At 42.7% G+C, this 12,190-nt stretch overlaps 1 protein-coding gene across 1 annotated transcript in view; it reads right to left on the reverse strand.

The window, feature by feature from the left end:
• Positions 1–3,757: 3,757 nt before the first annotated feature.
• The window catches only part of LOC128687978 (muscle-specific protein 300 kDa-like), a 69,710-nt gene continuing 61,277 nt past the window's right edge, over positions 3,758–12,190 (reverse strand). Inside the window, exons 9-10 of the mRNA XM_070083679.1 lie at positions 10,593–10,751; positions 3,758–5,918 (exon numbers count right to left, since the gene is read on the reverse strand). Of these exons, the coding sequence (XP_069939780.1) occupies positions 5,745–5,918; positions 10,593–10,751 (333 nt within the window). The 3' untranslated portion in view covers positions 3,758–5,744. The remainder of the gene's footprint in view (positions 5,919–10,592; positions 10,752–12,190) is intronic.

Genomic DNA, 12,190 nt, shown 5'->3' on the forward strand with positions numbered 1-12,190 from the left:
TGAACAACTCGCCACTTGTAGCAGGTGCTGGGCTGCACCTCACTGCTGGTACCCGTTGCTACCTCCCCACCTACAGCCTCCTCACAGTGAGAGACAGACTGCACCTCACTGCTAGAAGCCTCATTCCCCACATCTCCAACCACCTCACACTCTCTCCCAGGCCCATTGAGGTGGACCTTCAGCCTCCTAATCTCCTCCTGGAGAAGCAAGACCTCCTCCTTCAACTCTCCAAACTCAGTTTTTAAAACACTGCAGAAGCAAGCCATGCTTTGTAACCGTCCACGCTAATCCCCAAAGCAGCTCAGGGTCTGTGACCTCACGTGACGACTGACCACTGAACACACACACACACACACACTATATATATATATATATATATATATATGTATATATATATATATATATATAATGTATATATATATATATATATATTATATATATATATATATATATATATATATATATATATATATATATATATATATATATATATATATATATATATATATATATATATATATATATATAAACACTGATCTCTAGCCGAAGGAGACTCGAACCTACGAACCTTGGAACAAGGTACGCAGTGCGTATCTTGTTCCAAGGTTCGTAGGTTCGAGTCTCCTTCGGCCCGAGATCAGTGTTTGTGTATATTTCGCCTGCTCTTGCGAATTCCTTGCATATATATATATATATATATATATATATATATATATATATATATATATATATATATATATATATATATATATATATGGGCTAGTATATATTACTAAATGTAAAAGGAGAGACTTTCGTTTTTCCTTTTGGGCCACCCCGCCTCTGTGGGATACGGCCGGTGTGCTGAAAGAAAGAATATATATATATATATATATATATATATATATATATATATATATATATATATATATATATATATATATATATATATATATATATGGTTGTGAAATTTATTAAAAAAAAAAAACTGAAAAAGAGATACTCTGGGAATCTGAGATCTGAGATTTGACATCTCAGAGTCTACATCTCAAATACTTCATCCAGCGTTCTAGCAGAATGCTGCGGGCGTTACCCCTCTGGATAGCAACACTGATAATTGCCAAGGAAGATGGGAGACAATAACCACTAGCTCTCGCAAGGTTACCGTCTAAGTAGAAAGGTTAAGACAGAGGATAACTTGGACATCTTCCAGGTCAACAGTCAAATAGTCTTCCTTCAGCACCGTAGCGAAATTATTTTGTTTGATGTTAAGATCTGTGACAACATCTTTTGAAGATGTACCTGTGAAGGAACATGTTTGGATGTTTGTTCTTTGTGGAGCAATGGGCGGAAGTTTGAGATTAATCTCGCTACACTGACTTTACTTCCCATTCAACATTCCTGGCGTCTGTTTTTTTTTTCAATAACATTGATTAAAAACTTCAATTATGAGCAGAGATAAAATAAATTATTTGGCATACCTGGCAAAAAAAAAAAATCCTTTAGAGACAAACGTAGATGAATAAGGAACAATATTCGAGCATTTCACAGAAAAAATGTGATATTTTTTTTTTGACAAAGTATCCAGCCATCGTCAACATGCCGATAATATATAAGGAAAAAAAATTGGGGAGAAAATTGTTTTCACTGGTTGGCAGCAGCTCGGCCCTTGTCAGGTTCTTATCTCGGATGTTATCAGTAGGTATTGATAACCCGGGGGATGGAGGGGGGGTGAGGAAAGTGGGGTTGAGGGGAAAGAGGGAGGAGGTAATGGTGAGGTAGTGAGGGAAGGAAGCGAGAGGCCTGGGCAACTATAATTAAAGGTGATGCTTCTTGTCCTGTCATGTCGTTATCTTGCTAATAGCTTGTGATGGTGGGAAGATGTTACTGGCGACGAGAAGGAAGAAGAGATGGAGAGAGAGGGAGGAAGAATAGAGGGAGGGGGAGGAAGAGGAGGAGGAGAGGAAGAGGAGGAGGAGAGGAAGAGGAGGAGGAGAGGAAGGGGAGGAGGAGAGGAAGGGGAGGAGGAGAGGAAGGGGAGGAGGAGAGGAAGAGGAGGTGTGAAGGCTTACTCAGCCCTGTAATAACTTCAGACAGTATTACTCAGGCTGGCTCCTCCTCAGGAAAATTAATGAATAGAAAAAGAAATAATAACAGACAAACATAAACACTTTATTATATAGAAAATATAAAATATAAAACACTTAAATATGAAATATTAATCCTACATTAAAGAAAATGAAAAATGAAAAATATAAATGATAACTGAATTCAACTCTAATGTATATAGGGGTGTCTGGTGTTGGTGACACTGTGTTGTTGAAATCGTAGCCGTTGCTGATGATGGGGGGGGGAGGGGTCGCAGGTGTTGGTTACGACGCACTGGGTAGTTCTTCACAATATAGCCTTGAGTATTATATCCCGATGACAGGAAAGCAGGTTCTTTACCGCTGCAATGATGAGGGGCTACGTCCTGCAATTTCATACAGGTGCACAGGTAATTAAATCCAAAAAGGGGAAGTCTCAGGACGTTAGTCCATCTCCACCAGTTCTTCTCATTGATTGACATGTGACCCTCTCTGTCATCCAAGCTGAAAAGATAGACAGGTTACCCACTGCTTAAATAATCACTCTCCATGATAAGTACAATACCTAAAAGATGTGGTGATTATTACAACAGTCAACATAAAGCAAGGCTGAAAAGACTAAGTTTATTATTGGTCAAAAGTGAAGCTTTCAACCTATAAATCCACTAGAATACAAGGCAGGCATGTACTTACAGTAGTGCTGGGAGCTGTGAGTCTAGTGATTACTGTTTGGACCAGGACCCCACACGTCACCTTTCGGGGGGTGGGGGGGAAGGAGGAGGGGAAGGGATAGTGGGAGCTAGACTGACCCTACCTTAACAAGCAGCCGGCAGTCAAACTATCACTTTCGGGGTGGGGGAAAAAGGCGGGAATAGCGGGAGCTTGACTTACCCTACCTTAACAAGTAGCCGGCAATGAAACTATTGTTACTATATACTCCCTCGCTACTCCTATCTATTGAATTTTTCCCTCACAGGAGGAGAGGAAGAGGAGGGGGAGGAAGAGGAGAAGGGGAGGAAGACGAGGAGCAGAAAGAGGGGAGTCTACCTACCTGGATTCTACCTGGAGGGTATTCCGGGGATCAACGCCCCCGCGGTCCGGCCCACGACCAGGCCTCCTGGTGGATCAGGGCCTGATCAACGAAGCCGTTACTGCTGGCCGCACGCAGTCCAACGTACGAACCACAGACCGGCTGAGGACGAGGGCGAGGGGAAAAGAGAAGGAAGAGAGGGAGGAGCAGGAGAAAAACGAGACATAGGTAGGAGTAAGAGGGCCAGAAGAATGAAAACGAGAAGAGAAAGAGAAGGTGGAAGAAGAGAATAAAGAGGACAAACAAGAGGAGGAGGAAACTTAAGAGAGGTAAAGGTAGTGAGGTACCAGTAACACATTTTAACATATAATTAAACTTACTTGCAAACAGTTCACTGTATGTAGCTACATGGAGCTACTCTTCATACCGCTAAACACACACAGATCCAGCAGACATCATACAACACGTGGTGGGTGGAAGGCAATTACATCTGATTCAGGAACGGAAGAGTCTAAATTAAAATTTTTGAACGCAACCAATCAGTCAGGATTATATGAGGCAGAACTTAATTTTTTTTTAGTGTCATTCGTGGCAGATAGATTAAATTTGCTTCTAGAACTCGTTGCGGTTTAAGACTTTTTTTAAGGTAGAAAGAAGAAAGTTTCAGAGAAAGTGCTTTATTAAGTCGAGGCGCAGGATAATACACGAAATATATGTTGAAGAATACACTGCTAGACTGAGAATGAGAGTTTACCATATCTTAGAGATTAGGATATTCTGATGGTGAACAGGTGATATCCTTAACGGCCACTGCGTAGCCTACTTTAAACCTTGTAAACCAAGAATCTCTTAGGATACTGATAAAAATAAATCTACATGACAAAAAAAAAAAGTAATAATACATCTGCGTAGACCATCTAGACAACTACTCAACATTACACTTAATTAAGCACTAAGTAAAGAGGAAGTTATTATCCTGGCGAGTAAATCACTTTCTTTTTTTATTATTATTCTTTTCTGTTTTCTGGGGATAACTCAATAAAACGGAAAGTTTTTAAAATTAATCTGTAGTGTCTTTTCAATCTTTGCTCTCTGTTTTAACTAAGAAAACGAAAAAACTGAAAAAAGGAAGCTGGTCCCTATGATGTTAAACCAAATAATCGATTAGTTAACAAAATAAAAGGCAAACAAAACGAAAGAAAAAATAATAAATAAGAAGCATAATAATGTGTTTTTTGGGGGTCAGAGGTTCATTAACAAGCTTCCTCGTGGGGCAAGTCAGTTCTATAGAAACAAGGAACTTGACTCAGACTTGAGGATCGAAGGAAATCATTCATGTGTTGCTAAAACTTTTGTTTTTTTCGTTTTTTGAACTTTTTTTTTTACTAAACTTTAATAAAGGCAAGAAAAACAGTACAATTTTACAACAAGTTTAGTAGGCATATCTAGAACAAGAAGAAAAAATGTCAGGGTTCGAGTAGGTAGATTACTTTTACACCTTTCCTGAATCTCCGCTGTGTACACTTGTTGTGGACATTCAGTACTGTTTCCGTGCTTTAAAATGAGTCCATTTGTTCAGATTTATGTACAGAAGCATAAGCTGCTTTTAAAATAATTCTGACATGACTCTATCAGCAAAACACTAGTACTGTAATATCCTCTAATGTGCCTTGGTAACAAGTCTTGCGGACCGGAACGATCCACTCCTACTATAGGCAGCAGACAACCCCAAGCAAAACTCCTAAGATGGTGCCTCGACTGGCGATCCTGAGGGCATTTCTACCACAGGCAGGAGACATCCTCCCCAGCAGGATGCCCAAGATTTTCGGGAACGCCTGTGCCGATGATCCAGAAGACGATGGGATCCCATTTGCCCTAAGTTGATGTTTCTTTTCTGACAAGTGAACGATGTTCATGTGTGCATTAGTGGGTTCTCTCCTCATTGGGCACTCTTAATGATGGTTTCTCTCACTCAGAAACGTATTTAATTTCCAGCTAGGCATGGATCCGTCAGGCATGATCTCAAGCTGCATAATAGCTTATACAGTAGAGTTTGATCTCAATGCTAAACTATTAGTCAGATAGCAGGATACAGGTCATGTTTTGAGAGGGAGATCCTGGGAAGAGAGCAGAGTTGTTTCAGCAATAGGAAAGATGTAAGAGCGGCAGGAAGAGAAAGGTGAGGGATGGCAGGATGGGAAGAAGTGAGGGACGGCAGAATGAGATGCGAGAGATGGCAGGAATAGAAAAGGTAAGAGATGACAAGATTAGAAGAGGTGAGGGATAGCAGGATGAAAGGAGGTGAGGGATGGCAGGATGAGAAGAGGTGAGGGACAGCAGGATGTGAAGGATCATCCCACTTATTTCAATAGCAGTATCGTGTTTTGCTCATCTTACCTAATTGTGGTTGCAGGGGACGAGTCTCAGCTCCTGGTCCCGCCTCTCTGTTGGCCACTACTGGTTGGTCACTTCATGAAAGTAATCGATTTATGCATTGTGTTTTATCCAGCCGTTTTAACCCTTCACTCCCTGTTTCTCGTCTTTTACCTCTTCTATCATCCTACCCTCCCATCCATTCCTATCCTGTCCTATTTCCCTGAATATCACCACTTTCGGCTAGGAAGCAAGCACGGAGAGTTTGCATATATTTAAATGGTAGAGAGGAGCTTGACTTTCTTATCGTTGATCTCCTTGAACTTCTTGAAGATGACCTCGAGGGTGGCCACGTCGGGGGCGCTGGAGCCAGGGATGTTAGCGATGGTCTCCGTCAGACCCTCCGTCACCTTCTGCAGCTCTGACCAAGTGTCGCACAGCGCCTGGACCTGGTGGGGAAGTAAGGTGCAGGTGAATGCATTTGTTATATACATCAGATGACTGTATATTCTTCTAATGTTCATAAAATAAACGAGTGTTATTAGACAATTCTAAAGTCTGGAAACTTACAAAAAAGTGGCACTTCGCACGCTCACCTATAAATGACCTTACTGTAGTTTTTTTTATATTAAACTGCTGTGTATGTGTGTGTTTGTGTATGTGTGTGTGTGTGTGTGTGTGTGTGTGTGTGTGTGTGTGTGTGTGTGTGTGTGTGTGCGTGTGTGTGTGTGTGTGTGTGTGTGTGTGTGTGTGTGTGTGTGTACTCACCTATTTGTACTCACCTATTTGTGGTTGCAGGGGTCGAGTCCTAGCTCCTGGCCCCGCCTCTTCACCGGTTGCTACTAGGCCCTCTCTCTCCCCGCTCCATGAGCTTTATCAAACCTCGTCTTAAAACTGTGTATGGTTCCTGCCTCCACTACGTCATTTTCTAGGCTATTCCACTGCCTTACAACTCTATGACTGAAGAAATACTTCCTACTATCTCTCTGACTCATTTGTGTCTTCAACTTCCAATTGTGGCCTCTTGTTTCTGTGTCCCCTCCCTGGAACATCCTGTCTTTGTCCACCTTGTCTATTCCACGCAGTATTTTATATGTCGTTATCATGTCTCCCCTGACCCTCCTGTCCTCCAGTGTCGTCAGGCCGATTTCCCTTAATCTTTCTTCATAGGACATTCCCCTTAGCTCTGGAACTAACCTTGTTGCAAACCTTTGTACTTTCTCTAGTTTCTTGACGTGCTTTATCAAGTGCGGGTTCCAAACAGGTGCTGCATACTCCAGTATGGGCCTGACATACACGGTGTACAGTGTCTTGAATGATTCCTTACTAAGGTATCGGAATGCTGTTCTCAGGTTTGCCAGGCGCCCATATGCTGCAGCAGTTATCTGATTGATGTGTGCTTCCGGAGACATGCTCGGTGTTATACTCACCCCAAGATCTTTCTCCTTGAGTGAGGTTTGCAGTCTTTGGCCACCTAGCCTATACTCTGTCTGTGGTCTTCTGTGCCCTTCCCCTATCTTCATGACTTTGCATTTGGCAGGATTAAATTCGAGAAGCCATTTGCTGGACCAGGTGTCCAGTCTGTCCAGGTCTCTTTGAAGTCCTGCCTGGTCCTCATCAGATTTAATTCTCCTCATTAACTTCACATCATCTGCAAACAGGGACACTTCTGAGTCTAACCCTTCCGTCATGTCGTTCACATATACCAAAAATAGCACTGGTCCTAGGACCGACCCCTGTGGGACCCCGCTCGTCACAGGTGCCCACTGTGATACATCATTACGTACCATGACTCGTTGTTGCCTCCCTGTCAGGTATTCTCTGATCCATTGCAGTGCCCTTCCTGTTATATGCGCCTGATGCTCTAGCTTCTGCACTAATCTCTTGTGAGGAACTGTGTCAAAGGCCTTCTTGCAGTCCAAGAAGATGCAATCAACCCACCCCTCTCTCTCTTGTCTTACTTCTGTTATTTTATCATAAAACTCCAGAAGGTTTGTGACACAGGATTTGCCTTCCGTGAATCCGTGCTGGTTGGCATTTATACTCCTGTTCCGTTCCAGGTGCTCCACCACTCTCCTCCTGATAATCTTCTCCATAATTTTGCATACTATACACGGGAGGCCAGGAGGCCTGGTCACAGACCGGGCCGCGGGGGCGTTGACCCCCGAAACTCTCTCCAGGTAAACTCCAGGTAAACGTCAATGACACAGGTCTATAGTTTAGTGCCTCTTTTCTGTCTCCTTTTTTGAAAATGGGAACTACATTTGCCGTCTTCCATACCTCAGGTAGTTGCCCAGTTTCCAGGGATGTGTTGAAGATTGTGGTAAGTGGTACGCACAACATATCTGCTCCCTCTCTAAGGACCCACGGAGAGATGTCCGGTCCCATTGCCTTTGAGGTATCGATGTCCCTTAGCAGTTTCTTCACCTCCTCCTCATCTGTATGTATGTCGTCCAACACTTGTTGGTGTATTCCTTGTTGGTGTCCCCATCTGGTCTGTCCCCCCAGAGTCCTTCCTGTCTCTACTGTAAATACTTCCTTAAATCTCGTGTTGAGCTCCTCACATACCTCTTGATCGTTTCTTGTGAGTTCTCCACCTTCTTTCCTCAGCGTTATCACCTGGTCCTTGACTGTTGTCTTCCTCCTAATGTGGCTATACAGCAGTTTCGGGTCAGATTTGACTTTCGATGCTATGTCGTTTTCATACTGTCGCTGGGCCTCCCTCCTTATCTGCGCATACTCGTTTCTGGCTCTTCTACTAATCTCCTTGTTTTCCTGGGTCCTATGCCTCCTGTACCTTTTCCATTCTCTGTTGCACTTAGTTTTTGCCTCCCTACACCTTCGGGTAAACCAAGGACTCGTTTTGGTCTTCCTATTATTTCTGTTTCCCTTGGGAACAAAACTTTCCTCTGCCTCCTTGCACTTTGTTGCCACATATTCCATCATCTCGTTTACTGATTTTCCTACCATTTCTCTGTCCCACTGAACCTCCTGCAGGAAGTTTCTCATACCTGTGTAGTCCTCCCTTTTATAGTTTGGCCTGTCCCCTTCAGTTCCTGTTACCTTCTCCACTTGTAACTCTACTATATAGTCAAAACTCAGAACCACATGATCGCTAGCTCCAAGGGGCCTCTCGTAAGTGATGTCCTCAATGTCTGAACTGCTCAGGGTGAACACAAGATCCAGTCTTGCTGGCTCATCCTCCCCTCTCTCTCTGGTTGTGTCCCTGACATGTTGATGCATGAGGTTTTCAAGTACCACATCCATCATCTTGGCTCTCCATGTTTCGGGACCTCCATGTGGCTCCAGGTTTTCCCAGTCGATCTCCCTGTGGTTGAAATCGCCCATTACCAGTAACTTTGCTCTGCTCGAGTGAGCTCTTCTTGCCACCTCAGCCAGTGTGTCCACCATCACCCTGTTGTTTTCTTCGTACTCCTCTCTTGGCCTCCTGCAGTTCTGTGGTGGGTTATACATCACTCCAATGACTACTTTATGTTCTCCGGACTGAATTGTACCTACAATGTAGTCTCTTTCTCCAATCATGTCCATGCCTTCCATTTCCTCAAATCCCCATTGGTGTTTTATGAGCAGTGCAACCCCTCCTCCCCCTCTACTCCTTCTATCTTTCCTCAGGATCTGATATCCTGTTGGGAAGATTGTGTCTGTTATTGTCTCAGCGAGTTTTGTTTCTGTGACTGCTATGATGTCTGGGGATTTTTCACTGATTCTTTCATTCCACTCCTCATGTTTATTCGTTATTCCATCCGCGTTTGTGTACCAAACCTTTAGTTTCTTTTCTATCATTGTGGTCATGCAAGTATATTGGGGTTGGGGGAGCGAGAGCCTTGGTGGGGGCCTATATGGGGCTGTGGTGTAGGTGGGGTTTGTGTTGATGGGGGTGGGGTCAGAATGCCCATAAGGGACAGCTGTTGGGGTGAGGTTTGTGATATGGGGGTTGGTGGCAGAGGGAACAGTGAGTGGGTTGTAGTATAGGTTGCTCAGTTGCGTTGGGAATGTCGCGGGTGGAGTCTTTTGGTGGGAGATTCTGTGGGGTGTGTTTGCCCTTCCTCCTGTGTCTGGGTCCTGCTCATTTTCATTGCTTCTCGTTCCTCCTTGCTTCTCTGTACCCTCTCTTTCAGTGTAGTCCTTTCTTCTTGTGTTCTGTCGCGGTCGAGGTATACTCTCTGGTACCCCTCTTTGTCCCTCAGTCTTGCTTTCTCTTGCAGAATCCTGGTTCGAACTGATTCTTCCTTGAAAGTTACTCTGACAGGCCGTATCCTTCCACTCGCAAACCACCCAATTCTCTGAAAATTTGTCACCTGGGTCATATTGCCCTCCCCTATTGTTTTCATGATGCCTTCAATCATTTTTTTCTCCTCCTGTTTTATTTCTTCAAAGTTGGCCCCCTGGCCCCCTTGGCTTCTTGGAGCCCGTACACAAAAACTGACCTCGCCCTTTCCTCCTCCCACTGAGTCTCCATCTGCTTCCTCTGAGGCATTTTATTTCCTTCCATTGACATGTTCTTGCCTTCAGTCCCTGTCATATCTGAAACTTCTATTCTCAGTGAACTGTCTTTCATGACCAGCTGTCCCTTGCTACTGCAGTTGGCTGTTAGAATCTCTGCATATAACAAACCTTCATTGTCTTCGGACCTGTGTGTGTGTGTGTGTGTGTGTGTGTGTATGTGTGTGTGTGTGTGTGTGTGTGTGTTTGTGTGTGTGTGTGTGGTGTTGTTGTTGTTGTTGTTGTTATTGTTGTTGTTGTTGTTGTTGTTACTAGTTGTCAAAGGTACCTTAGTACGACGCATAATTTTTAATTTCATTATACTGATATTGCAAGTGTAAATTAAGCTAAATCCTAACAACGCGCTGTAAGTAAGAGTACAGTGCCCTTAGACTGATGAAGTCGTCTTATGTCTGAAGGCTGCCTTGGAAGTTTTAGTCACATGACTATTACCGCGGGAATATCTCCACAGTAACTAGCACCACTACATTTTCTACACAGCTACTAGCACCGTAACAGTTCCTCCCCAGCAAATAGCACCACAACAACCGGCTATCAGTCACTATCACCGCCGGTCACCTTCCAGGGTAAAACTTGGCCAGCAGTCCCCTGCTGCTCACCTTGGCCACTCGTTCGTCAGCTGTCTTCTTAGCCAGGCTCCACCGACCATTTAGTGTTTCCACCTCGTTGTCTGCCTTCGTCTGCTTCTCCATTTTCGACCTGGACTCCGAGGCAGCGTCCAGCTTGCCCTTGTTCTCCTGGCACGCCGTCTCAAACTTCTGCAACACAGAAGTGAAAAGTGTATGTATGGAGGATACTAGCACAGTGTGACGTTACATGTGTGTGAGTGTGTCACCGAAGACTGATCCATTTGCTAGACAGACATAATGGGGTAAAAATGAACCCCTCATCGTGGGTGCCTTCCTGATGGTCAAGGGCTTTTGATCCAGGACGTGTGATCCACCTTCTCCTTCCTCGGATCAATTCTAATTGTTTCCTATTCCCAAAGAGCTGTATAACCCTTTCGATTTTTTCGAGAATATGAAAATGTAATACAAGAACAGTAGAAATAACAATAATAATAATAATAATAAATATAATAATAATAATAATAATAATAATAATAATAATAATAATAATAATAATAATAATAATAATAATAATAATAATAGTAGTAGGGTAAAAGGAAATACACTCTTGTACCACGTAATATCTAGAATAAAAGACGAAGTGACAGCATGGGAAAATGTATGAATATTGGCTAAGGTAATATTCAAGGCCCTTCAGGGATCAGTATCATGACCAATATTATTACTGATATATATAAATAACCTGCCACAGGGGATAATATACTCTTTGTTATCTCAGAGGGATGACGGCGTGAAGCTAGCAATAATTTTAACGGAAGAGTATTGGAATACAAGAAGACTTGGATGACCAAGGAGGAGAATAAGGATAAACCACAAAAAAACTTGGATGACCAGCAAAAGTGGTCAAACAGGTTTGGAATGGGGTTACTGGCTTCATTTAGCGCAAGGTCATGCATGCTGTGGATGATTCGATCATGCCTGAGACAGATGGCAGTTTGGAAGCCACGGAACTCTAAGAATCAATCAAGGGTAACAGTGAACATCTTATTCTCCAGGTGCACTCTGAGTGGGAAGTGGGGGATGTTGCAGTACGAGGGCCATCTAAATTGTAATAGCTACATTATCTAGAAAAAATAGTATTTTTGTCTTTGGGTCACCTTGCCTTGGCGGTGATGTAAATAATAATAATAATAATGATAATAATAATAATAATAATAATAATAATAATAATAATAATAATAATAATAATAATAATAATAATAAACTAACGAAGATATCCAAAAAACTACCATTCATTATCGCGTTTATTAATGCCAGAAGACTCCACCATATCCTCATTTCACACTGTTCATTATCTTAGGTAACTCTCAACGTTAGTTTATGAACGTTCACTGCAATTAGTAAAAAAAAATTAATTTCCAAATGTTATGCTAGATTATACGAGACAAGGTTAGGAAAGGTTAGCTTACATGAACCTGTGAAACGCATATTTGATTGTAAATATGTAAATAATAAAAAAACGAACGGCCGCGATGCGTCTGGCAGTCAGGGGTTTGGGTAAATTCACGCAACGTTGAAATTAGCGCTGGTTCCATGCATGGTGTCAAGCTGGGCTATGTAATTATAAC

The sequence above is a fragment of the Cherax quadricarinatus genome, chromosome 10, assembly GCF_038502225.1.
Source record: "Cherax quadricarinatus isolate ZL_2023a chromosome 10, ASM3850222v1, whole genome shotgun sequence".
Taxonomy (NCBI): Eukaryota; Metazoa; Arthropoda; class Malacostraca; order Decapoda; family Parastacidae; genus Cherax; species Cherax quadricarinatus.